The following is a 26,973-nucleotide window of genomic DNA, read 5'->3' on the forward strand; positions in this document are numbered from 1 at the left end:
CTCTGCCTTGCCTGGCTTGACTGGCACAGGGAGCCTTGGCTGGAGGAGGCAGGACGAGGAAGGTCAGAATCGTGGACACGGACTAGAGGAGGGCAGAATCTTTCCTGTCTTTCCCGACACCATGGACAGCTCCCACTAACGAGGACGCCTCTCCACCCTTGGGGCGTGGGACTCCTATGCCCCCTTCCTGTCACACTGGGATTTCATCTACCATTCTCTGACACTGAAGTTACACCCTGGTTCCAGCTTGGGGTGAGTTCTGCCTTAACCTGTCACTGTTCCTCTTTTCATATCTTAGGGTGCCCTATGTGGAGGCTTCTTCCCTGCCCCCCAGCCTCCAACCAATCTTATTCTCATTCCTTTCAAATCTAAATCCAAAAGATGCCTTCTTCCCAGCCCTGCTTCTGCTTCTCACCTTGCCTGCCAAGTTATTTAAAATCTTAACTTTTTCTCAAATCTAGAAAATGTGGGGCGATGATAGTATCTGCTTCCTGGAGATATTGTAAGCAGCAAATGAATATGTGTAAAGTCTTTAGAGCCTGCCTGGTCCATAGTGCTTACTACCTGATTGCTGTTGGCTGCTGTAATCAGTATTCTCATAGTTCCCTCAGTTGTGACTTTACAGGAAGTGACAAGTGCTCACTTTTCCTGGAGCTTGGAGAAAGCAGAGTGGAGGGAGAAGGCAGCCTATGTTCCCTTTCTGCCCCACCGTCCTTCTGGCTTTCCTCCCTTCCCCCACTCAGGTTCAGTGATGCGGGAGAGGAGGATGTGGCTGTTTCATTCCTGTTAGGGAGTGGCATTGACCATTGTACTAATAGTTCTGTCCTGTACCAGGGCACCCCGCCTACTCAGTCCCACAAGAAAGACTGAGGAGGGTTGGGTTTCCTCCTTAGGGAGCACCTGCCATGTGACTACTGTGTGGGGCCGAGCCTCTCCCACTCTGTTCTTCCTTGCTTGTTCCCACTAGTTACTAAAAAGCTAGGTGTTTCCCTCTGGGGCAAAGTCCATGTCAGAAGCTTAAGGTTGGGGATGTAAACGTTGGAGATCAAGATCGAAAAATGGGGACAGACGTGGAGGCACATCCAAAGTTTCCGATCACTGCTTGCTTGTTGGGGAAAACAAATCTCATTTTCATTTCCTTTGGGGCACTCCAGCCTTTAATGGAGGAGCTCCTGCCTCTGTCCTGGGGCTCATCACCTTGTCCAGGCCCCATTTAAAAAATGAATCTCACTGTAACAATGAGAGGGGAGGGAAAACTTTGGAGGAATTTTGGAAATGAGTATGGGCGTGCTGGGTGAGGAAACAGGGGCTGTGAGAGGCAAGGAGTTGGGAGGGAGACAGGGCACAGTCAGGGAACCTGGACCCGGGCCAGGGCCTCAGTGCTGGAGGGAGGGAGACTCTGGTGCCTGGCTATGGCATAAACTTTGCTTCCCTTTCCTCCCCAACCCTCCACCCTGCAGCACAAGGATGCTCCCCCAACTGCAGCCTACTGGGGGCCTTCTTCTGGTGGTTGGAGGCAGGTGGTCCCATCTCACTCCCACCAACCCTAATTCAGAGAGCAGAGGATCCCTCCCACCCCTGGCTTCTCTGCAATCTCCACGGTAGCTTGGGCTGGTCTGGAGGTCTCTTCTGGCTGGCCAGGGGCTCTCTCCAGGGCCAGGACTAGGGGGAGGGGAAGGCTCTCTTAGGTCCTTCTGCCTTCCTCCCCTAAATAGTTACTGGCCGTGAAAGCTGAGCAGACACCAACAAACAGATCCCAGGACCAATAGCTCCTCTGGACATGACCCTTCTGGAAGGTTCCGTGGGGGTGGAGGACCTTGTGCTCCTGGAACCCCTGGATCAGGAGTCTCTGATCAGGAACCTCCAGCTGCGCTATGAAAAGAAGGAGATTTATGTGAGTGCCCATGAGTGCCCCCGGCTGTGGATGTGTGGCCAGAGAGTTCCTGGGCCTTTCCCAGACCCACCCTGGCTCACTCCATCATCTCCCACAACTGCAGACCTACATTGGGAATGTGCTGGTCTCAGTGAACCCCTACCAACAACTGCCCATCTATGACCTGGAGTTTGTTGCCAAGTACCGGGACTATACCTTCTACGAGCTGAAGCCCCATATGTGAGTAGAGGGACCAAGGGAAGGTGACAGGGACCAGCTCGCTATGATGAGACATCTTCATTCCCTCTATCCTTTCTCCTGAAGGAGGCTCTCTAGCCACCCCTTCCTCCCTTGGCCCTTTGGAGGCCCCTTACTAGGCCTGTTGTTTGCCACAGTCTGGTCCAAGTGGGGAGGGTGAATGAGTCTGGGGATGGAGTGAAAGACAGTGTCTTGAACTGGCCCCACACTAGTCATCACCCACTTCCTCCCTGCAAGCTATGCACTGGCAAATATGGCATACCAGTCACTGAGGGACCAGGACCGAGACCAGTGTATCCTCATCACGGGCGAGAGTGGAGCTGGGAAGACGGGTGAGGCGCCGGGTGAGGGGGGCAGGGAAGCCATGGGGTTGCTGCTGGAACTACCCCCTTTCTCTCTCCAAGACAGGCCCAGTCCTGCCCCCAACCCCTGAAATTCCTTCCTGGGTTTTTCTGAATGGTGTGAGGTGCTGCAGTGAGGGAGGTTAAGGGCAGTGGTGGGGATCCATGCGGGGGTATCTCTTGCAGAAGCTAGTAAGCTAGTGATGTCTTACGTGGCAGCCGTCTGCGGGAAAGGGGAGCAGGTGAACTCTGTGAAGGAGCAACTGCTTCAGTCGAACCCAGTGCTGGAGGGTGAGGAGTCCAGACTCTGTCCTCTCCACACCCACCCCCACCCCCACCCTACCATCCCCTGTGTTCCTGAGATCACTGTGTTCAGCCTGAAAAATCTGAGACTGGCCTGATGGCTGGAGGACCTTCCCCCTTCCTGTCCCGGGAGTCCTTCTTCTGCCCTCAGCCACCTAACTCCTTCTCTCCTCATCTCCACAGCTTTTGGCAATGCCAAGACCATTCGCAACAACAACTCCTCTCGATTTGTGAGTGAACATCTTGGCCTGGGACGAGAGGGTGCGGGGTCTTGAGAGGGAGGAACGTGGCCCAGATGCCTCCTGTACATGGTGACGAGAAAAGGAGGAAGCCAAGTCTCTCTCTCTCTCTCTGGTCTCTGAAGGGAAAATACATGGATATTGAGTTTGACTTCAAGGGATCCCCCCTCGGTGGCATCATCACAAACTGTACGTGTCTCCCGTCCCACTTACCCCCGCTCCCGCATGCCCCATGGTGTCCCTTTCTGCTAATCTACTGCTGTAGGAAGGAGGAAGGTTAGACTAACAGGCTTCCCATCCACTGGGAACACCAGGGATTAGGACGGAATTAGAGGGAAGTTGTGGTACCTCCCAGATCCTCAGAACATTATTTTCGAATTTTCTGTCAGATCTGCTTGAGAAATCCCGTGTGGTGAAGCAACTTGAAGGAGAAAGGAACTTCCACATCTTCTATCAGCTCCTGGCGGGAGCAGACGCACAGCTACTGAGTACGTGTCGGCCCCTGACATGCGGCAGAACATCCTTAGCCTCCATTCAAGCCCCAGAACCCCTGGGCCCCTCTTGATCCCTAAAGCCATCTCCCCTTGACTCTCAGGGCAGTCCTACCCTGATTCTCACCCACCCACTGTTGGGAACAAATCCCTTGACTTCTGTGTTCTCTTCCTTTTCTGGGGTTTTAGTGTAGGAATAAGCCTTCTTACCTCTTCACCACTCTTACTTCTCTGAACTGCCTTGATTCCTTTTTCCCCAGTTCAGTTCAGTTGCTCAGTAGTGCCTGACTCTTTGCCACCCCATGGACTGCAGCATGCCAGGCTTCCCTATCCTTCACCAACTCCCAGAGCTTGCTCAAACTCATATCCATCAAGTTAGTGATGCCGTTCAACCATCTCATTCTCGGTTGTCCCCTTCTCCTCCTGCCTTCAATCTTTCCCAGCATCAGGGTCTTTTCTAGAGAATCAGTTCTTCACATCAGGTGGCCAAAGTATTGGAATTTCAGCTTCAGCATCAGTCCTTCCAAAGAATATTCAGGACTGATTTCCTTTAAGATTGACTGTTTTGATCTCCTTGCAGTCCAAGATACTCTCAGAGTCTTCTCCAACATCATTGTTCAAAAGCCTCAATTCTTTGGCGCTCAGCTTTCTTTATAGTCCAACTCTCCCATCCATACATAATTACTGGAAAAACCATAGCTTTAACTAGATGGACATTTGTTGGCAAAGTAATGTCTCTGCTTTTTAATATGCTGTCTAGGTTGGTCATAACTTTTCTTCCAAGGAGCAAGCATCTTTTAACTTCATGGCTGCAGTCACCATTCACAGTGATTTTGGAGCCCCCCAAAATGAAGTCTCTCACTGTTTCCATTGTTTCCCCACCTATTGGCCTTGAAGTGATGGGACCAGATGCCATGATCTTAGTTTTCTGAATGTTGAGCTTTAAACCAACTTTTTCACTCTCCTCTTTCACTTTCATCAAGAGGCTCTTTAGTTCTTCTTCACTTCCTGCCATAAGGGTGGTGTCATCTGTGTATCTGAGGTTATTGACATTTCTCCCAGCAATCTTGATTCCAGCTTGTGCTTCATCCAGTCTGGCATTGTGCATGATGTACTCTGCATATAAGTTAAATAAACAGGGTGACAATATACAGCCTTGACATACTCCTTTCCGGATTTGGAACCAGTCTGTTTTAATTGTTCTAACTGTTAGAACTGTTGCTTCTTGACCTGCATACAGATTTCTCAGGAGTCAGGTAAGGTGGTCTGGTATTCCCACCACTTGAAGAATTTTCCACGGTTTGTTGTGATTCACATAGTCAAAGGCTTTGGCATAGAAAATAAAGCAGAAGTAGATGTTTTTCTGAACTCTCTTGCTTTTTGATGATCCAGTGGATGTTGGCAATTTGATCTCTAGTTCTTTGGCCTCTTCTAAAACCAGCTTGAACATCTGGAAGTTCATGGTTCATGTACTGTTGAAGCCTGGCTTGGAGAATTTTGGATGTTACTTTGCTAGCATGTGAGATGAGTGCAATTGTGTGGTAGTTTGAATATTCTTTGGCATTGCCTTTCTTTGCAATTGGAATGAAAACTGATCTTTTCCGGTCCTGTGGCCACTGCTGAGTTTTCCAAATTTGCTGGCATATTGAGTGCAGCACTTTCACAGCATCATCTTTTAGGATTTGAAATGGCTCAAATGAAATTCCATCACCTCCACTAGCTTTGTTTGTAGTGATGCTTCTTAAGGCCCACTAGACTTCACATTCCAGAATATCTGCCTCTAGGTGGGTGATCACACCATTTTGGTTATCTGGGTCATTAAGATTTTTTTTGTATAGTTCTTCTGTGTATTCTTCCCACCTCTTAATATCTTCTGCTTCTGTTAGGTCCATACCATTTCTGTCCTTTATTGTGTCCATCTTTGCATGAAATGTTCCCTTAATATCTCTAATTTTCTCCAAGAGATATCTAGTCTTTCCTATTCCATTGTTTTCCGCTATTGCTTTGCATTGATCACTGAGGAAGGCTTTCTGATCTCTCCTTGCTATTCTTTGGAACTCTGCATTCAAATGGGTATATCTTTCCTTTTCTCCTTTGCCTTTAGCTTCTCTTCTTTTCTCAGCTATTTGTAAGGCCTCCTCAGAAAAACATTTTGCCTTTTTGCATTTGTTTTTCTTGGGGATGGTCTTGATCACTGCCTCCTGTACAATGTCATGAATCTCCATCCATGGTTCTTCAGGGATTCTGTCTATTAGATCTAATCCCTTAAATCTATTTGTCACTTCCACAACAAAGGTCCGTCTAGTCAAGGCTATGGTTTTTCCAGTAGTCATGTATGGATGTGAGAGTTGGACTGTGAAGAAAGCTGAGTGCCACAGAATTGATGCTTTTGAACTGTGGTGTTGGAGAAGACTCTTGAGAGTCCCTTGGACTGCATCCATCCTAAAGGAGATCTGTCCTGGCTGTTCATTGGAAGGACTGATGTTGAAGCTGAAACTCCAATACTTTGGCCACCTCATGCAAAGAGTTGACTCATTGGAAAAGACCCTGATGCTGGGAAGGATTGGGGGCAGGAGGAGAAGGGGACAACAGAGGATGAGATGGCTGGATGGCATCACTGACTAGATGAACATGAGTTTGGGTAAACTCCGGGAGTTGGTGATGGACAGGGAGGCCTGATGTGTTGCAATTCATGGATCTCAAAGAGTCAGACATGACTGAGTGACTGAACTGAAGTGAACTGAACTGCATAATTGTAAGGGATTTGATTTAGGTCATACCTGAATGGTCTAGTGGTTTTCCCTACTTTCTTCAATTTAAGTCCAAATTTGGCAGTAAGGAGTTCATGATCTGAACCACAGTCAGCTCCCAGTCTTGTTTTTGCTACCTGTATAGAGCTTCTCCATCTTTGGCTGCAGAAAATATAATCAATCTGATTTTGGTATTGATCATCTGGTGATAGCCAAGTGTAGAGTCATCTCTTGTGTTGTTGGAAGAGGGTGTTTTCAATGACCAGTGAATTCTCTTGGCAATTCTATTGGCCTTTGCCCTGTTTCATTTTGTACTCCAAGGCCAAATTTGCCTGTTACTCCAGGTATCTCTTGACTTCCTACATTTGCATTCCAGTCCCCTGTAATGAAAAGAACATCTTTTTTGGGTGTTAGCTCTAGAAGGTCTTCATAGAACCATTCAACTTCAGCTTCTTCAGCATTACTGGTTGGGGCATAGACTTGGGTTACTGTGATACTGAATTGTTTGCCTTGGAAACGAACAGAGATCATTCTGTTGTTTTTGAGATGGAACCCAAGAACTACATTTCAGACTCTTTTGTTGACTATGAGGGCTACTCCATTTCTTCTAAGAGATTCTTGCCCACAGTAGTAGATATGATGGTCATCTGAGTTAAATTCGCCCATTCCAGTCCATTTTAGTTCACTGATTCCTAAAATGTTTATGTTCACTCTTGCCATCTCCTGTTTGACCACTTCCAATTTACCTTGTATCATGGACCTAACATTCCAGGTTCCTATGCAATATTGTTCTTTACAGCATTGGACTTTACTTCTATCACCAGTCACATCAACAACTGGGTGGTGTTGTTTTTTTTTTTTTTGAAGAATATAAAGGTTTATTTTATTCTTAATATCTTACTTATAAGAGTCCAAGGATATTGACCATGATAACATAAAAATGAAGTGAAAAATATTTTTATATAACTAGCTGGATGTATTTACACATTACACCCAAGATGTACAAGGCTTAGAAAATTGTTCACGTTAATATAGTAATTCATTGCATTCTTTATCTCTGAGTAATGATTAACTTTTTAAAAGTTGTATTTCTTTACTAATCTGGGAAAACCCCACAATTATTTGGAGGGCATTTATTCTCAGTAGTAGTAGTAGTGTTAGTCGCTCAGTCATGCCCGACTCTTTGTGACCCCATGGACTGCAGCCCATCAGGCTCCTCTGTCCGTGGGATTTTCCAGGCAAGGATCCTGGAGTGGGTTGCCATTTCCTTCTGCATGGGTGGTGTTTTTGTTTTGGGTTCATCTCTTCATTCTTTCTGGAGTTATTTCTCCACTCTTCTCCAGTAGCATATTGGGCACCTACCAACATGGGGAGTTCATCTTTCAGTTTCATATCTTTTTGCCTTCTCATACTGTTCATGGGGTTCTCAAAGCAAGAATACTGAAGTAGTTTGCCATTCCCTTCTCCAGTGGACCACGTTCTGTCAGACCTCTCCACCATGACCTGTCCTGGCTTCTTGGGTGACAATAGTGGTAAAGAACACTCCTGCCAATGCAGGAGACTCAAAAGGCACAGGTTTTGGTCCCTGGGTCAGGAAGATCCCCTGGAGAAGGAAATGACAACCCACTCCAGTATTCTTTCCTGGGAAATTGCATGGACAGAGGAGCCCAGCAAGCTACAATCCAAGGGGTCGCAAAGAGTCAGACATGATTTTACGACTAAATCTCCCTTTTTCCCCAAGCTGGCTTCAAAAACTCAACAATTGTTTCCATCTGCCATGCTTTTCTACCTTTAATTTAAGGGACTTTATCCACAGCTCAGCAGGAGATCGGACAGGATGTTACAAGTATTCAAGAACTTTCAATGAGCTCTAGTTAAAGTTGTTTTGGGTCTATATCTGTCTTACCCATGACCTTGTCCTTGGTTTTTTCTTCTTGGATAGTTCTGTGGAGGTTCCATTCATTCATTCATCAAACACCTCTTGAACATCTACTATGCTTGAACATCCTGTTAGCTTCTAAGGATACAGATTTTAGTAAGACATGGACCTTGTCCTTGAAGAAGTCATCTTCTAGGTATGGCAGATGTGTGAGCAGATACATCACAGTGTAGTGTGACTGTTGCCAATACGCTGTGCAGTTGGCTATAGGGGAAGAAGTCATGGAGCACCATGCTTTGTCTTAGGAAAGAGACCATCTCAGCCTGGATGCTGGCTGGGCCTTACCGCAGGGTCTGATGGGACTTTAAGCTCTGCCAGAGTTTCCTCTTTAAATCCCACCTCTGGCTGTGGGCACTATGGATATCTGATGCCTAAGAACTTATGGCTTTGATTTCTGGTTCTTCTGTGCTGGACTTGTGCCTGTCTCCTTTCACCCTCCTGGAGAGCTCTATGGTTTAGAGCCCCCCACAGGTATCATCTTCCCTCCTGGCTTAATAGTCTTGATTGTATTCAATTTGTCTGAATCAGACACTGGAGTCTTGCTCTGGCTGATTCTCACTCATTGGTTTGAGTCTGGGTGGGGCCTCCCTTCCTGGTGTCATCATCCCAGGGCCTTTCTGACTCATTCTCCTTCCAGACACTCCTCTTTAGCAGCCTCCTATTTCAAAATTTGTGTCTCAGGGGAAGCTGCCATTAAACTCTACTTTGAGAGTCACTCCCTAATTCTCAGATCTTTTGAGTAACAGATAACTGATACCATTCAAGCTCCATGGTTAACTCATTCCTTCCCATCTCAGTGAATGGCTTTGTCCATTCCCTTGATTCATTTATTAAAAGAAAATTCTTGCATGCCAGCCAGGCACACAGAATATGAAGATGAAAAACACAGTCCCAACATACAAGCTGTTCATTGGTAAGAGGAACAGGAAAAAAAACCAAAACCCAATCCATGAGATGTAGTCTGGGGTAGGGATGCACCATGTGGAACACAGGAGAGCCATTTGGCTCAGCCCCAATCTGAGAAAACCTTCCAAAAGGGGGTCTGGTTTGAGGAACATAGTGTCTGCCACTTGGTTGGTGTTTTGTGAACAAATAATGAATGCCCCAACCTGGGCAATGGGCAATGTGTGGAGGGTGGTGTGGAGATAGGTGCTCACCCTTCTTTCCTCACCTTTGTCCTCCCAGAACCACTGAGAACTGAGCAGCATGGAAGGTTTGCTTTTCTGGTTTTATTGTTTAGAGCCCGGAGGGTGGAGAGAAGAGTAGAATGAGGCTTTTCTTTCATAAAAGTTGGGGAAAACCTCAAGGATTATGAACACCCACTTCCCTGGTCACTCAGCTGGTAAAGAATCCACCTGCAATGCAGAAGACCCTGGTTCGATTCCTGGGTTTGGGAAATCCCCTGGAGAAGGGATAGGCTACCCACTCCAGCATTCTTGGGCTTCTCTGGTGGCTTAGCTGGTAAAGAATATGCCTGCAATGTGGGAGACCTGGGTTCGATCCCTAGGTTGGGAAGATCCCCTGGAGAAGGGAAAGGCTACCCACTCCAGTATTCTGGCCTGGAGAATTCCATGGACTGTATAGTCCATGGGGTCACAAAGAGTCAGACATGACTGAGTGACTTTCACTTTCAAACCCTAAATACCACTTTAAAAAGTAGTCTATAATCATAGGAATGAATGATTCCAACACAAAAAAGGCACAGGGATAACCTAAAAGAAAAATGTCTCCTCTGAATAAATGAACGAACAAACCTAGAGCAAGGGCCATGAGGGTCAAGGGTGGAGGACTCAGAGAGCCCATGTACTGACCCTTTTCCCTCATGCTGGTCCTTGCAGAGGCCCTGAAGCTTGAGCGGGACACAGGTGGCTATGCCTACCTGAACCTGGACACATCCAGGGTGGATGGCATGGATGACAATGCCAACTTCAAGGTCCTCCAGGTGGGTACTCAGGATGGGCCATTAGGCCATGCCCTGAGTCCAGGCTCTGGCTTTGGGAAGGGAGGCAGGCATTGGACTGGCCTGAAGTTCAGCTTCCGATTCTCCTTTCTTCCCTAGAGTGCGATGACTGTGATCGGCTTCTCCGAGGAGGAGATTCAGCAGGTGCTAGAGGTGGCGGCCCTGGTGCTGAAGCTGGGGAACGTGGAACTGGTCAATGAGTTCCAGGCCAATGGGGTATCTGCAAGTGGCATCCGTGATGGGAGAGGTCTGCACCCAACCAGCTCCCTGAATCTCCTCCTGCAATTTCTGTTCTCCCACTGTCTTCAGCATAATAGACTTCACTCTGATTAAGTCCCCCTCTGCCCGTTCAGGAGTTCCTCCCCAAACATACTCATTCAGAACGCCCTGTGAGACATATTGGAATGAAGTGTGGATGTTCCATAGACCTTGGTTCTGGGACTCTCTGAATTCTCAGTGGATTCTTTGCAAAAATGGGGACAATTACACTCATTTCAGGAGATTCTCATATTAAAGGAGATGATACACACAAAGTGTCAAGATCTACCTTCTCTCCTCCTCCTCCCCAGATGTTCCTCCAAGGCCATATTCTGGATGGGCTGTAAGGACTTTCCCAGTAAGATTCAAGAACACCAGGCCCCCAGCAGTTTCACATATCACCCTCCCTCCTCTCCTGGGAGTAAACCCTCTCTCAGGCCATGTTGTATTTCCTTATCACTCCCAGGTGTTCAAGAAATTGGGGAATTGGTGGGTTTGAATTCAGTAGAACTAGAGAGAGCTTTGTGCTCAAGAACCATGGAAACAACCAAAGAAAAGGTGGTCACCACACTGAATGTCATCCAGGTGAGGGGCTCTCAGGGAGGAGGCTGGGTTTTGAGTCTGTTCTATGGCTGTCACACTAACCAGCCGCCCGCCCTCCAGGCTCAGTATGCCCGGGATGCTCTGGCTAAGAACATCTACAGCCGCCTTTTCAACTGGTTAGTGAATCGAATCAACGAGAGTATCAAGGTGAGAGATTGCCCTCCTTCCTCAGTGTTCTCCTCTGCCTGCCCCGTGCCTTGGGTTCTGAAATGAACAGAGGAAGAATGATAGCATGTTTTCTTTTATCTACTTATTTTTGATACTATGTTATTTTGGAAATACATCTTTTTTTTTTTTAATTCAGCTATCTGGATTCTCTATCAGCTGCCTGGTCTTTCAGCTGCAGAAAGATTCTTAGCCTCAGTTTCCTGATTTGGGTAATGAGACACTAACATTTACGTGTTTCCCAGGATTTAGTGAGGATCGCTAAATTTAGTGCTTCCCTGGTAGCTCAGTCGGTAAAGAATCTGCCTGCAGTGCAGGAGACCTGGGTTCAATCCCTGGGCAGGGAAGATCCCCTGGAGAAAGAAATGGCAACCCACTCCAGTATTCTTGCCTGGAAAATCCTACGGACAGAGGAGCCTAGTGGGCTACAGCCCATGGGGTCGCAAGAGTCGGCCACGACTTAGCAACTAAACCATCAGTGATGATCAGATAAAATTGTGTACGTGATTACCATATAATCCAGGAATTCTACTCTTATGTATATATCGAAGAGAATGGAGAACATGTCCACATAAAAGCGTGTGCAAGAATGTTCATAGGGGCATTATTCATAATAGCCAAGAAGTGGACACAACCCAAATGCACATCATCTGATGAATGGATAAACAAAAGGTGGTGTATCCATACAGTGGTACATTGTTTGGCTATAAAAAGGCATGAGATACTGATACAAGCTCAACATGGATGAACTTTGGAAACAGGTTGAGTGAAAGAAGCCAGACCCAAAAGGCTACATTTTATGTGATTCCATTTATATAAAATGTCCAGAATAGGCAAATCCATAGGGATGGGGAGTAGGTCCATGGTTACCAGAGGAATAGGGAGTGACTGCCAATAGGTCCATGTACAATATTTCATTTGGAGGTGATGAAAATACTCTGAAATTTAGTGGTGATTGTTGTATACTTGTTGAATATACTAAAAAAAACAAAACACATCACCAAATTGTATACGCTTACAGGGTAAATTTTATGGTGTACAAATTAGGCCAAAATAGAGCTATTGTTTAAAAATTACATATGTGAAAGTGCCATCAATTTAGAAACTATTACTGGAAGGCAGCAGGGTAAAATAGGATTTGAATCTAGATTTGGGTAAATGCTTAACTCTTTTGGCAGTTTTTTGGTTTTTTTTTTTTGGCTACGCTGTGCAGCATGCGGGATTTCAGTCCCTAGGGTAAAATAGGATTTGAATCTAGATTTGGGTAAATGCTTAACTCTTTTGGCAGTTTTTTGGTTTTTTTTTTTTGGCTACGCTGTGCAGCATGCGGGATTTCAGTCCCTGCCGGCTCTCCCCTCCACCCTCCTGCCCCTAGCAGGTATTGAACCTGCACGCCTTGCAGTGAAAGCGTGGAGTCTTAACCCCTGGACCAGGGAAGTCTCTTAGCTCTTTTGAAGTTTGATTTTTTTCATCTGTAGAAAGGGAATCATCACACTTTATAGGGATATACAGATTAATGAAACAAGCTCTTAGGATTTTTTGTAAAACGCTTTACACATATAAGGGATGGTTATTTTCCTGAGATTTTAATGTTTTTCTACGTTGTACCATGGGAGCATTTCCTGGAATCTATTTGCATCTTCCCTTCCCTCCTTTCCTCCCTCTTGGCTGGTCCTTCAGCCTATAGAGGAAGGGGGAGCATGAAATCACCCCAATTCCTCTCCAGCATGGTCAAGTTCACTCAAGTGCTGTCTGCCCCCTGCTTCACTCTCATCCATCCAGAGGGGCCTGGCCACATGTGCAGAGGGCTGGTCCTCAGATGTATCTTTTCCTCCTCTTCAGGTGGATACTGGGGAGAAGAGGAAGGTCATGGGGGTTCTGGATATCTATGGCTTTGAAATCTTAGAGGTGAGAGAGCTCCAGCAACCTCAGCACCCTGCTTCCTGGGGGTGAGGGGTGGCAAGCTCTAAGCAGGGTATGGGAGAGGGGAGGTCAGGCTGAGATGGAGGAAGTGTTTTGTGCTGAGCTGCTCTCTCTCTCTCTCCAACCTGTGTACCCACCTCAGGATAATAGCTTTGAGCAATTTGTGATCAACTACTGCAACGAGAAGCTACAGCAGGTGTTCATAGAGATGACACTGAAAGAGGAGCAAGAGGAATATAAGAGAGAGGTAAAGGAAGCCTTCCTGCTTGCCTTTCTCTCAGATGATGTAAGATATATGCCAGACCTTTTTCTCCTTTGTCACAATTTCCTCTCAGTTGTCCCCAGATGGGAACACTAAGGACAGAAAGTTTCCCTTGCACAGCTAAATATGCTAGCATTACCAAGAAGCCCTAACTCTCTGCTCTCCACCCCCAGCTCCCCACCCTTCCACTCCAGGCCAGGCGAGGAAGGGGGCAGATTGATGGAAGGGTGTCAGGGATAGGTGGGAGTGGGAAAGAGTCCTGACAGAAGTGAAGTGACAGCTGTGCTTGGCCCAGGGCAGACTGTGAGCCAAATTTAGAAGGGACATTTCTCCTGGGCTTGGCACCCTACACATTCCTTTTGGTGCCCTTTTCTGACATCAGAATCCTTTGTCTCCTCCGGGCTGGACTGATGTCACTGTCGTCTTTTGTAGCCCTCGGATCCCAGACTTCCTCATCATAAGTGCCCCATGGCTCAAAATTTCCACACTCCTTCCCCTGGTCCCGGTTTTTCTATGGCCAAGTGTTAGAAAAGCTCTCTGATGGAGCTAATTCACTCCAAAGTGTGAATGGCTGAGTCTCACTCATCAAAGCCCTCCCAGGGATGTTCCTTGTGAACTCAGGAACCTGCTGTGGCAGCATTTCAGGCAATGTGGTCACGACTCAAAGGTGTTTTTTTTTTTAATTTTGTATGTTTTGACTTTAAGAACTTATATTATCAAGTAGATAATATGCACTCATGCTTCAAGATTCAAAAAGCTTAAAAAGTTGTATAAAGAAAAGTCTTCCTCCCCTCTTAATTCTCCCTCCCATCCAGAGGCAAGTGAAGTCAGCCTCCTTCTGCAGCAAATCTGTAAATACATTTCCCCACAATATCTATTCAAGCGGCCACAAATACACTCCATTCTGCATCTTGCTTTCACCAGTCAACAAGAGACCTTTCTGTACCAGTTCATAAAGATGCTTCTCTACAGCTGCCTAGGATTGTAAGGATATCCTCATTCATTTAACCAGTTGGGAGAGGTATTTGGGAGATGAAGTAGGAGGGCAACTTTGCTTAATTCCACTCTGCATTCCCTAAAGACCTGTGAGAGAAGAAGAAGAGAAAGGCTTGTCTTCCCCAACCACACCTGGGAGTGGCCCGAACTGGGGAGGTCTGGCCCTTGGGTGGTCAGGGCCTGTCTGTAGGCCTGATGCCCAGCAAATCTCTAAATGACTGATTCACGGTCTTTCGGTCCTCTGCTTCTATACCATTCTTGCTTTTTAAGAAACAAATTATACAGCCCCAATGTATCACGTGGATCAGTGGTTCTGAAAGTGTAGTCCTGAGCCAGTAGCAGCACTGGCCCCTGGGAACATATGAGAAAGACAAGTTCGCAGGGCCTGTCCCAGGCCTGCCAAATCAGAAACTGGGGCTGAGACTCAGAAGCCTGTGTTTTAACAAGCCCTCTCAGTGACTGGGATGAACGCTTGAGTTTGAGAATCACTGATGCAGGTCTTTGAAGATGTGTCAAATCAGCTTTGTTGTTTGATGATAAGCTTTTGGTTTACTTAAGTGCTTTTGTTCTATGGTGTGTTGCCAGAGCGGTGTGGCGATTTGCTCTTCCACATACTCAAGGATCCTTTCCCCCTTCCACAGTGGGGTGATTCCTGTCGCAGTCTTTACCTAACATATTACTCTTCCCTCCCCAATCTACAGCACCCCCAGGGCTCTCTACACTGTCTCACCCCCTCTCACAACTGCTCTGGGTCCTCCCAGACATCTGTCCACCCACCCCACAAATTCTGTATCAACCCTGGAGGGATGAGGATGTAATAGAAACCACACCAAGGACCCTCTGAACTATAGGGCTTTCTGATGGTCCTTGGTGGGGTGGATGAAAGGGGACCTGGTTCTGGTGGGGTCTTTGAAGTTTCATCTTGGACCTGCTGCATGTAATTTTTCATGTCTCCCCTTGCCAGGGCATACCGTGGGTGAAGGTGGACTACTTTGATAATGGCATTATCTGTAACCTCATTGAGCATGTAAGTTCTCCTCTTATCTCTGGGACCTCCCGCTCCAGACCTGAACTCCCTTCCCATGTCTCTCTCTCCCCCTCCCACCCTACTTGATAAGGATGGTAAGGAGGGCAAAGGATGAGGGGGCAGAGGGGTGGCAGTGAGGTGTGGACATCTTGAAGGGCAAGGTCTAGGTTGGGCTGTTCTTGCTCCCCTGGCCAGAATCGGCGAGGCATCCTGGCCATGCTGGATGAGGAGTGCCTGCGGCCCGGGGTGGTCAGTGACTCCACCTTCCTAGCAAAGCTGAACCAGCTCTTCTCCAAGCACAGCCACTATGAGAGCAAAGTCACCCAGAACGCCCAGCACCAGTATGACCACAGCATGGGCCTCAGCTGCTTCCGTATCTGCCACTATGCAGGCAAGGTGATGTGATGGGCCTGGATGGTGAAGATTAGGGTCTGGGCACAGACTGAAGACAATGGGGGAGGCACTGGGGAAGATGGGAACCGGGAACACTTCACAGTGAGACTGGGAGAGCCAAGGGCACGGCAGACAGTATGCCAGATGCTCTGGACCAAGTGCTGTTCCTGTACAGGTGACCTACAACGTGAACAGCTTCATCGACAAGAACAATGACCTACTCTTCCGAGACTTGTCCCAGGCCATGTGGAAGGCCCGGCACCCGCTCCTTCGGTCCTTGTTTCCTGAGGGTGATCCAAAACAGGCATCTCTCAAACGCCCCCCAACTGCTGGGGCCCAGTTCAAGAGTTCTGTGACCACTCTCATGAAGAACCTATATTCCAAGAACCCCAACTACATCAGGTGACATGCTGGGCACACAGGGGGACATGCTGCTTTTGTGATGACACACACAGGGTCCATGCGTGGTAGAATATGTCCATGCGGGGAGGGGGGCTCCCTGGAATAAGGCTACCAGAAACCCTTTCCTTATGGAAAACAGAGCCCACTGAGAAGCCAAATGTCCTGTAAGGGGGAGAGCAGCGTGGTCAGGCAGCGACCAGGCTCTAGTGAGTGAAACTGGGAAGGCTAGTGTATCTGTTTTCTCTGGAATTTTTCAGCTAAGGAGTGTGGGCTTCCTAGGTGGCACTAGTGGTAAAGTACCTGCCTGCCAATGCAGGAGATACAAGAAATGCGGGTTCAGTCCCTAGGTCAGGAAGATCCCCTGGAGAAAGGCATGGCAACCCACTCCAGTATTCTTGCCTAGAGAATCCCATGGACAGAGGAGCCTGGTGGGCTACAGTCCATAGGGTTGCGAAGAGTCAGATATGACTGAAGCAACATAGCACAAGCACAAGGGATGTAGAGACTAGGATGGTGACACTGGCAAGGGTGAAGCTCCTGCAGCCTGGGCCTTGCCCTACCTCTCATCAGGTGTATAAAGCCCAATGAGCATCAGCAGCGAGGTCACTTCTCTTTTGAGCTGGTAAGTGTCCAGGCTCGGTACCTGGGACTGCTGGAGAACGTGCGGGTGCGACGGGCAGGCTACGCCTACCGCCAGGCCTACGGGTCCTTCCTGGAAAGGTACCGATTGCTGAGCCGGAGCACTTGGCCTCGCTGGAATGGTGGAGACCAGTAAGATTCAGTGGGAGACTGGGGGGCAGGGAGGGGCCATGCAACGAACCTGTGGGGAGGAGACCCCTCAGGCAGTGCCATGGGCATCGCTGGTGTTTGGTGAATGGCTACTGGGGGACATGAATTGAATGATGACTTTTCAGAGGCTCTGAAGTCTGTTGAGCCCTGAGCTTTTCTCCCCTCTTAGAAGGGGTAGAGGAAAACTGGGAGAGGCCCCTCCCCTGGGATGTCCCTGGACAACTTTCTTCACCTGACTCGGCAGGGAAGGGGTTGAGAAGGTCCTGGGGGAGCTGAGCATGTCCTCAGAGGAGCTGGCCTTTGGGAAGACAAAGATCTTCATCAGAAGCCCCAAGACTGTGAGTTGCAGGGGGCACTAGTGTTTGGTGGGGCTGGATGGTGGAAGAGTTGGAGGGCCCACCTGAATGAGAGGCTGGGTGAGGGGAGCTTCTAGAACTTGGAAGGGATAGTGGGTGAGGACGTCTTTCTGCAGGGGTTGTATCCCTGGGAACTGACCCCTTGGGACCCCAGCCCACCTGCCCTGGGCCCTGGAAGTTAGGTGTGCTGACCTTGCCTGTCTGAGGACCTCTACCTGAAGCAGGGCTCCTTGAGAGTCAGTGGTCTGAGTGTCCCAGTTCTAGTGCAATGCCTGCTCGTGAGTTAGGGCTCATGGATATGTGGATAATTAAATGAATGGATGCATAGATGAAGAAACTAAGAGGACAAAGGAATGATCGAATAAAACACTGAGTGGGAAGCCATTGGTGCCATGGGTTCCCCCCAGGCCAGCCTCTCTGTGCCTCCCTGCACCCCTCCACAGCTTTTCTACTTGGAAGAGCAGAGGCGCCTTCGACTCCAGCAGTTAGCCACGCTCATACAGAAGACATACCGAGGCTGGCGCTGCCGCACCCACTACCAGCTAATGCGCAAGAGTCAGATCGTCATATCCTCTTGGTTTCGGGGCAACATGGTACCAGTTCTCCTGAAGTTCTATCCCCCTCATTCCGATAGGAGAGCAGGAAGTAGAGAGGTAGTTCGGGAGATGGAGTTTCTTTAACAGGCTCATTGTTTCTACAGCAAAAGAAACGCTACGGGAAGATGAAGGCATCAACGTTGTTGATCCAGGCTTTTGTGAGAGGGTGGAAGGTAATGGGGAAGGGAGAGGGGTTTCATCCCCACATGTGGCTCCCTGTGCCAGCTGCTCCTGGGGTGGGGGGAAGAATGTGTGTGTGCCAAGTCACTGAGTCATGTTCGACTCTTTAAGACCCTATGGACTGTAGCCCACCAGGCTCCTCTGTCCATGGGGATTCTCCAGGTAAGAATACTGAAGTGGGTTGCCATGACCTCCTCCAGGGGATCTTCCCGACCCAGGGGCTGAAACCACAATGTCTCCTACATTGGCAGGCGGGTTCTTTACCACTAGCACCACCTGGGAATCCCAGGGGTGGCAGGGGAAGAGTAGCAGAGAGCAGGTCCTGCCCAAATCCAGGACACATCTCTGTGTGACCGCGTGTCTGTGTCTGGGCGTGTTTCTGGGTCTGCTATGTGTGTGTCCGGGAACATGGATGCGTCTTGGGGAGATCTGAACACATGCCTGGGTGTGTTTCTGACTTGGCTCTGCCTTCTGCTCTGAGTGTCCTCCTGGTTGCCCACTTGTCTGACTTCACTCTCTCCCTCCAGTTAGAGTCTCAGCTCTTTACCTTACTCTGTTCTTTGTGTGATTGAAAAATAGTAGAACCTCTTCTCAGCCTATCTTCTATCTTCCAGGTAGAACTCACTATCTTTACTTTGGCTCCTTTCTTGTTTGTCCCTGACAGGCCCGAAAGAATTATCGAAAGTACTTCCGGTCAGGGGCTGCCCTCATCTTGTCGAATTTCATCTACAAGAGCATGGTAAGTGGTGGGGGTTGAGGAAGGAAACAGGGCATTGAGGAGGGAGGGACAGGTTGGGAAGAGGAAATGTGTGGGGCTCAAGATGAGGTGATCTGAAGCTTTTCTTCAAGAGCCTCTTCTGTCGGCTGCTGCTGCTGCTCTTTAGTCGCTAAGTCCTGTCTGACTCTTTGTGACCCCATGGACTGTAGCCCACTAGGCTCCTCTGTCCATGGGATTTCCCAGGCAAGATTACTGGAGTGGGTTGCTGTTTCCTTCTCCAGGGGATCTTCCTGACCCAGGGATCAAATCTGAGTCTCCTGCTTGGCAGGTGGATTCTTTAACACTGAGCCACCTGGGAAGCCCCTCCTTTGTCTGTGAGGTGATAGGGCTGTAGGAGGAGGGCCCCAGTGCTCAGGACCCAGGGATAGAATCAGAGCACATTTTGGCATGAATGGGCACTGCAGCAACCTGTGGCAGGAAGGGGGTCCCAGCACATCCACTGACTAGTCCATGGTGAACAGGCTGGAGAAGAGACTGGGGCTGGGTGGTTAATGAGAGTTGAAGAGTCTGAGCCTCATGGAAGAGCAGAGAGAGGGCACACATAGGGTTAAGTAACCCAACCTCCCGAAATTCATTTTAGGGTTGAGGGGGTGATGGTGGAGGAATGGTATCTTGCTTCTATTTCTTCTGACACTGTAGCAGGCGATGCTGGAAGTGAACCTCAGGAAAGATCTTGATTCAAGAAGACTCAGGTCGGGGTGAGCAGGAAAAAGTCAGGAGCAGGCCTGGTTTCAAACTATGAACAGTTTCCAGTAAGAGAAAAATGGGGACAGAGCGGGGTGATTGCCAGAGACATATCCGATAGCGATGGTGCTTCCGAGAATTGTTGGAGGGAAACCGGATGAGGGGGCGGGGCAGGACTTCCAGTGAGACCCTGGGAAATACCAGAGAGAAGAGCAGGCAATTTTGGACAGAGGGCTGGAGTGACTCTGAACTGAGCTGGGTTGATTTGATCACTGACGGTTGTTAGGACTCTTACTGACTTGGCTCATAGAGACCTGAGATGCAGTCACTGGTGCTCCTCTCTGTTCCCTTGGCTGAGTTGAGGAAAGGGGGCTCTTGCCCTCCTCCCCACCTCCCTGAGTCTTCACTGTGTTCTCCACCCTCTCTCAGGGAAGCTCCTTTGTCTTCCTCCTGGGCGTCTTTGGTTGCCGGGCTCTCCTCAGGCAGGCTCCAGGGTGTCTGCCTCACCAGAGTACGTGCTCTTCTGCTGCACACCTGAGCCTGTAATCTGATTTTGCTCTTATCTCCTGACTGACTTCTCATCTACCTTCACTCTCACCTGCATATTATCAGGCATCTGCAGAATGTCACCACAGGAGCTGCTGGGTTTAAACCAGCATTTCAATACATCAAATCCACTATGGAAGTCTGCTCCCAGGGGGTCATCGGGCACTGATTGCCCCAGTGTTTCTGACTAGGCCATTACCTTGCCTATACTATTACCTACTTAGCTAATGCTACTAATGCTAATACCTACTATTTTTTTTTTGATTACTTAACTATACACTAAGCCATTTACAAGCATTAACTTGAATGATTTCAACAACTCTGTGAGGTAGGTCCTTACCTTTCCCCCATTTTATTCTATTTTTAATTAATTAATTTATTGAACTTTTTTTTAAAAAGCACAAAAACCTTACATACTAAAATTGTACATATCAAGTATTAGTCCAATCTTATATCAATCTATTTACAATTAAATAGCACCTGAAGATCCCCTGGAGAAGGGAAAGGCTACCCACTCCAGTATTCCGGCCTGGAGATTTCCATGGACTGTATAGTCCATGGGGTCACAAAAAATCAGAAACGACTGACCGACTTTCACTTTCACTTGGTTTTCTCACCTAGGTTAGTTAAACACGCCCAGAGAATTTTTATTCAAAGTATGCATGCTAAGTCACTTCAGTAGTGTCCGACTCTTTGTAACCCTATGGACTGTAGCCTGCCAGGCTCCTCTGTCCATAGGATTCTCCAGGCAAGAATACTGGAGTGGGTTGCCATGCCCTCCTCCAGGGGATCTTCCTGACCCAGGGATTGAACCTGTTATCTCTTATGTTTCCTGAATTGGCAGGTGGGTTCTTAACACTAGCGCCACCTGGGAAGCCCATTCAAAGTATATGTTCCTTTAAAATAAACCCATTCTATTGTTAAAAACTAAGGCCCAGAGAGGGGGCTACCCTCATAGCTCAGTCAGTTAAGAAACTGCAATGCAGAAGATCTGGGTTCGATTCCTGGGTTGGGGAGATCCCCTGGAGAAGGAAATGGCAACCCACTCCAGTATTCTTGCCTGGAGAATCCCATGGACAGAGGAGCCTGGCAGGTCACAGTCCATGGGGTCACAAGAGTTCGACATGACTTAGCAACTAAACAACGAAGGCCATGAGAGGTTGAATAACTTGTAGGCATTTCACAGCTGGCATGTGATAAGAGCTGGGATATTTGACTCTAGTTAACCACCACCTATGCCTGTTCCCCTCTCCTTCCTCCCTCCCCACCCCCACCACACACAAAGAAGCCAGGGTGACCCAGGCATCCATGACTCTGGGTAGACCTGGGGGCAGAAGAGCCACATGGGGAAAAGTGGAACTTTCTAGGTCTAAGAAAAAGAAAAGAGAAACCTCAGAAGCTCCCCACCAATTGGTATATGGAGGATTGTAGGAGATGCTTAGGAATGTTTATTGAATTAAATCAAACCAGGCCAAGGACTGGGGCTTCAGGGTAATTAGATTAAGCCCACTAGATCTTGGTAGTGGAAGATACAAAGAAGTTGGATGGTTCCTGAAGAGTTATAGCAATATTACTCTGCCTTTTTTTATTTTCATGTTTTACCCTAATGTCTCAATAGAAAGCTTTCATAAAAATTCCCAAAATTTGGAAGTGTTCAAGATCAAGTCATTTATAGAAAATGAAGGTATAGAACCTTCAATAATTCTATCCCATAAACAAACAAGGTGTTAGGTACTCCCTGGAATGTAAAGACTTAAGAGTCCTTGTTCTAGATTGGGGGAGACTAAACAGTCAGATGCCATGGATGAAATTTGATTGGATCTTGGATCAGGAAAAATAAAAGCAAAGTCAAAGAGGATACTTTTACAGTTTATACAGGACATGAGAAGAGATTTGCATATGCATTACAGTTGGGTGAGTGTATTTAATTAATGTTAATATCCTAAGGTGTAGTGATGGACTTCTAATTGTGTAGGAGAATATTCTGGTTCTTGGACAATGTGTGCTTAAGTTTGGGGGAAAATGTCATGATAACTGTGACCTACTTTAGGATGCTATAGTAGCCAAGATTTGTACATAGGCATGTATTTATATATTTATATGCATTTGAATATAAGTGTGTGTTAGAGAGAGTGCAAAGATAGGGTATGGTACTGTCAGTAGGTGAATTTAGGTAAGAAGTATATATTATTCAGATGCTCACTGTAATCTTATTTCAACTTTCATGCAAATTAAAAATTTTTCAAAATAGGAAAATAAATTGTATTACATTTTAAAAATTAAACAAATTAAAATATAAAATCTTAAGTCAGATTATGTCACTCTTCTCCTAAAACCCTCTAATGGTGTTCTGTTTCACTCCACATAAAAGCCAGATTCACTATCACAGCCTACAAGGGCCTTTATGATCTGTCTTTGGCCAACCAATTTTCTGATCTTCTCTCCTCTCACTCAGCTTAGGCTAGTGGCTTTCCTTCTGTGTCTGGAATATGCTACCTCTCACTCCTGTCTCAGGTCTGCTTTTGTTGTATCATAGCACACAGAATTCTTTAATGTTGTGTTCAGTGTTTATTTGCTTGTGGGCTGTCTCCTTCTCCAGTGCCAGTAGGACATAAACTCAGTGAGAAGAGAGTCTGTTTACTCTGTTGACTGCTGTGCTTCCATACTTAGAACAGTACCAGCACAGAGCAGATTCTCAATGATGTTGAATGGTGAAAACACCCAGGACCTGGGATCCTGACTCCCAAAGACTTGCCCTATAGAAACGGGGAAGATTGCCATGCAAATAACAGTAGTACAAAAATCAAAAGTATAGACAAAGTAGTACAAAAACCAAAGTATAGACTTCAAAGGAGAGACACCCTGGCCCAGGGAATCTGGGAGGACTTTGAGCTCCATCTCAAAGGATAAGTAGAATCTGGGTTGGCAGAGTTGAGCTGAGAGCAGCATTAGCTAAGGCAGAGGGTGGTAATTCATGGTCTGGGCAGAGGGCAGGGCAAGAAGTCCAGTCTGGTTAGTGTGCCAAGGTTGCCGTGACATGAGGTTGGACTATAAGTAGAGGACTTTGAACAGTGTCCTAGAGGCAATACAACCAGGACACTGCCAGGTTGCAGTGTTGGGCTTGACTGAGCAGAGAGGAGGGAAGATTTGGTACCTGTCTAATAGCTAACACAGTGGGTCAGCCACCTGTAAACAGTTAAGAGTCTTGAGAATAGGAAATTGCAGGAACAAGATATTAAGGCCAGTTTTCCTATTGGCTCCTCCTACCTCACTAAAATGGTTAGAAGATATCTGCTTGGATCTAACCCATCTCTCCCTTCCATCTCCCATTCACGCTCCTACTGCCCAGCCTCAAGCCTACACTGAAAGAGACAGGGAATGGACTCGCTTCCACCTCCTCAGCTCCACTTCTTGCTCCTCCCTGTGGTGGCCTTCCTAGTTGAAGCGACAGGATCTGGGTACAAGTTTGCCTGTCAGGAGGTCTTCTCATCATCCCACTCCCAACCCCCTTGCTCCCAACCCAGGTACAGAAATTCCTACTGGGGCTAAAGAACGATTTGCCGTCTCCCAGCATCTTGGACAAAAAGTGGCCGTCTGCCCCTTACAAGTATTTCAACACAGCCAACCACGAGCTCCAGAAGCTCTTCCACCAATGGAAGGTGAGTGGGGCCTGGGCAGCTCTCCTGGCATCTGGGCATCTCCTCTCTCATTTGTCTTTTTTCTCTTCTCCTTCCTCTGATTTTCCTCTTTTGTCTCCCTCTCCCACTCAAAATTTTTTTGTTTATGGTGGTAACACTAAAATTTACCACTTTAACCAATAAAAAATTCTTTTGGTCACACCCCACAGCATGTGGGATCTTTGTTTCCTGACCAGGGATCCAACTGGGCCTCCTGCATTGGAAGGTGGAGTCAACCATTGGAACACCGCAAGTCCCCCTTTTAACCATTTTTAAATATACAGTTCAGTGGCGTTAAGGACCTTCACATTGTTGTGTGACCATCACCACCGTCCATCTCCATACTTTTTTCCATCATCTCAGACTGAAACTCTGTACACGTTAGGGAAAAACCCTCTGTTCCTCCATCCCCTCAGTCCCTGGAACCCATCATCTACTCTGTCTCTATGACTTTGACTATTCTAGGTACTTCATATACGTGAAGTCATACCACATCTGTCCTTTCATCTGGCTTATTTCACTTAGCACAGTGTTCTATTCAGGAATACTTTTGCGCTCCTGTCTGGGACTATGCCTTAGGCTGCATGCTAGGTGCACCGCCCTCCTGGGGCTTGAATGTGATAGTTTCCATTCCCTCTCCCAGCACCCCACAGTTCCTCCCTTCCCAGTGCTCCTCCAGCCCTCTCCAAAGTGTCTGCTCCCTGTCTGTTCAACTCCGTCTCTTCCCAGTCCCTGCCCCTCTCCTTGTGTGTCTCTCGGTGTTCTCCCCACCTCACACCCCAGCCCTGCCCTCTTCCTCCAGGACCTTAGCTCCTTCCCCTCCTCCATCACAGTGCAAGAAATTCCGGGATCAGCTGTCCCCGAAGCAGGTAGAGGTCCTGAGGGAGAAGCTCTGTGCCAGCGAGCTGTTCAAGGGCAAAAAGACCTCATACCCCCTGAGGTGAGGACCTCCCAGACCCTGTGCAGCTTCATCAAGAGCACCGAGAAGCTTCCCCAGGAAGAATAACGCTGTGGTCCTCAAACTTCAGTATGCATCGGAGTCACCCGGTGGGCTGGATCACAGCCAGATGGCTGCGTGCCCTCCTCAGAGTTTCAGGTCTAGGGCGGGGCCCGAGAATTTGCCTTTCTAACCAGGTTCTAGGGGATGCTGATGTTGGTCCTGGACCACATCTAAGAACCACTGAGCCAGAGGATATGGTGGAGGATGGGGGATGGAGATGGGAGGATTGAGATGGGAGGTGCAAGGACCTTGGGGGTCAGAGGTATGGACCTTGTCTCCACTGCGTACTTTCTGTGTGTCCTCAGTGTCCCTATTCCATTTCGCGGTGACTACATTGGGCTGCAAAGAAACCCCAAGCTACAGAAGCTGAAGGGTGGGGAAGAAGGGCCTATTCTGATGGCTGAGACTGTGATGAAGGTCAATCGTGGCAACGGCAAGGTGATGGCCCACACCCTGACCCCCCACCCCCACCCCCCAAGCCTGATCCAGAGCCCTGGCTGTTAGCCAGAAGGGTGAGGACTAATTGCCACCTTCCCTCACCCTTTCCTCTTCTGTCCCTAGACTTCCTCTCGAATCCTGCTCCTGACCAAGGGGCATGTGATCATCACAGACACCAAGAATCCCCAGGCCAAGGCTGTCATCCCGCTAAACAGTTTGGCTGGGGTGTCGGTCACCAGCTTCAAGGATGGGCTTTTTAGCTTGCATCTGAGCGAGGTATCAGACCTGGGTGGGGGCAGAGCCCAGCCTGGAGAAGGTGGTGGGCACAACGGGGCCAGCGCGAGCTGGAGGCGAGGGGTACCAGACCTCTTACTCCGGGCCTTTGATCCCAGGCTGCTCCTAGGAGAAAAAATGAATCCCTTCCCTGCTGTTTTCTCCCCTCCCTAAGATCTCCTCAGTGGGCTCCAAGGGGGACTTCCTGCTGGTCAGTGAGCACGTGATTGAATTGCTGACCAAAATATACCGGGCTACGCTGGATGCCACACGGAAACAGCTTCCAGTCACCGTGACTGAGGAGTAAGGCCATGAGCCGGGGGTGAGGGATGGCAGACAACTAAGCTGGTGGTCACTGTGACCGGAAAAATTTGTCCTGTCAGAAAGTGAAGCGTACTGTATCAGGTCAGGGCCACCCGAGTTCTCTGTGGCCTTGAGTCTTCTGGCATAGGGGGCTGGTGGGTAGGAGGGGGGAATGTACTTGCCTCAAGAAGGGGAGGGGAGGCCACTGTGAAAATACAGGAGTAGGGGTGAGGGGATGAGGGCACTAGCTTTGCCTTTCTGTCTGTTCCCCCTCCAGGTTCTCAGTGAAGTTCAAGGAGGGCAGCGTGACGGTCAAGGTCATCCAGGGCCCTGGGGGTGGCGGGACTGGCAAGCTGAGCTGCAAGAAGAAGGGGAGTCGTTGCCTGGAGGTGACTGTACAATGAGGAGGTGCAGCAGTTTCTTCCTCCTGGACGGGCACCGATCCCACCCCACCTGCCCACCTTTGTGGGGACATCTCGAGTCTGAACCCCCTGATAGGCTGTGGGCTCGGAGATTGAAGAACCCTTGAAGAGGACCTTGCTTCTCCCAAACCTTTCCAGAACTCTCTCCAAAGTTAGCTTCCTCCTACCCTCAGCCTCTTTGCCCACGAATAATACGACAGGAGACTTTGCAAACATTTGATCATGTGAATGGGTCCCTGTTCCCCCTTTCTTTCACCGGCTTGTACTTAGACCCTCTGCCCCCTCCCTTTCCTCTACTGGGGCTCCTTGGAGCCAGATAATGCAGACAATAAGAATGAAAAAGAAGGGAAATTGTCTCCGGACTCCTTGACCGGCTGAGCTCTGGCAGGGTCTGGAGAGACTGGGGTGGGGGCGGGGCAGTCCAGGATGGGGCTCAGGTCTCAGGTGGCCAATGAGCTGATTCATTAAGTGTGTCCCTGGAGGGAAGAAGTGAGGATCTCTGTCTTGTCAGATACTGGGATCCTTTCGAGATTTAGCCTGAAAGGGGGCCCAAGGCTGGGGGGGGCTCATGTGAGCAGAGGTGAGCTGGGTCCACGGCTCCATGGTCCCCTCCATCCTAAGCTCAGCACTGGACTTTATCACACCTGCCCCATGGCACCCCCCTGCCTTTCCATATACCAGAGATGTCAGGCTGCTGCCAACAGTCACCTTGCTAATCACTGCCCCACAGCTGGGGCCTATAGCTGGT

At 48.4% G+C, this 26,973-nt stretch overlaps 1 protein-coding gene across 3 annotated transcripts; it reads left to right on the forward strand.

Annotated features, from left to right (window-relative positions):
* MYO1A (myosin IA) lies at nucleotides 1-26,576 on the forward strand. 3 transcript variants are annotated; one of them, XM_081594420.1, is made up of 28 exons: nucleotides 1-252; nucleotides 1,716-1,894; nucleotides 1,998-2,113; nucleotides 2,369-2,463; nucleotides 2,659-2,763; nucleotides 2,959-3,005; nucleotides 3,140-3,203; nucleotides 3,404-3,502; nucleotides 10,033-10,136; nucleotides 10,254-10,401; nucleotides 10,879-10,997; nucleotides 11,076-11,162; nucleotides 13,023-13,088; nucleotides 13,246-13,350; nucleotides 15,326-15,388; nucleotides 15,584-15,784; nucleotides 15,957-16,183; nucleotides 16,754-16,954; nucleotides 17,217-17,310; nucleotides 17,772-17,921; nucleotides 18,029-18,097; nucleotides 18,769-18,843; nucleotides 23,637-23,771; nucleotides 24,623-24,729; nucleotides 25,095-25,227; nucleotides 25,351-25,503; nucleotides 25,676-25,803; nucleotides 26,081-26,576. In XM_081594420.1, exons 2-28 carry the CDS (start codon nucleotides 1,781-1,783, stop codon nucleotides 26,205-26,207), a joined length of 3,132 nt encoding a protein of 1,043 aa, XP_081450546.1. In that variant the 5' UTR covers nucleotides 1-252; nucleotides 1,716-1,780; the 3' UTR covers nucleotides 26,208-26,576. The 3 variants fall into 3 exon arrangements, with proteins under 3 accessions (XP_081450546.1, XP_081450549.1, XP_081450548.1); XM_081594423.1 differs by having other exon boundaries at nucleotides 25,137-25,227; XM_081594422.1 differs by having other exon boundaries at nucleotides 19-252; nucleotides 2,692-2,763.
* The last annotated feature ends 397 nt before the right edge of the window (nucleotides 26,577-26,973 follow it).

Source organism: Giraffa tippelskirchi, chromosome 4 (genome assembly GCF_054371585.1).
Source record: "Giraffa tippelskirchi isolate mGirTip1 chromosome 4, T2T-mGirTip1v1.2.pri, whole genome shotgun sequence".
In the NCBI taxonomy this organism is placed as follows: Eukaryota; Metazoa; Chordata; class Mammalia; order Artiodactyla; family Giraffidae; genus Giraffa; species Giraffa tippelskirchi.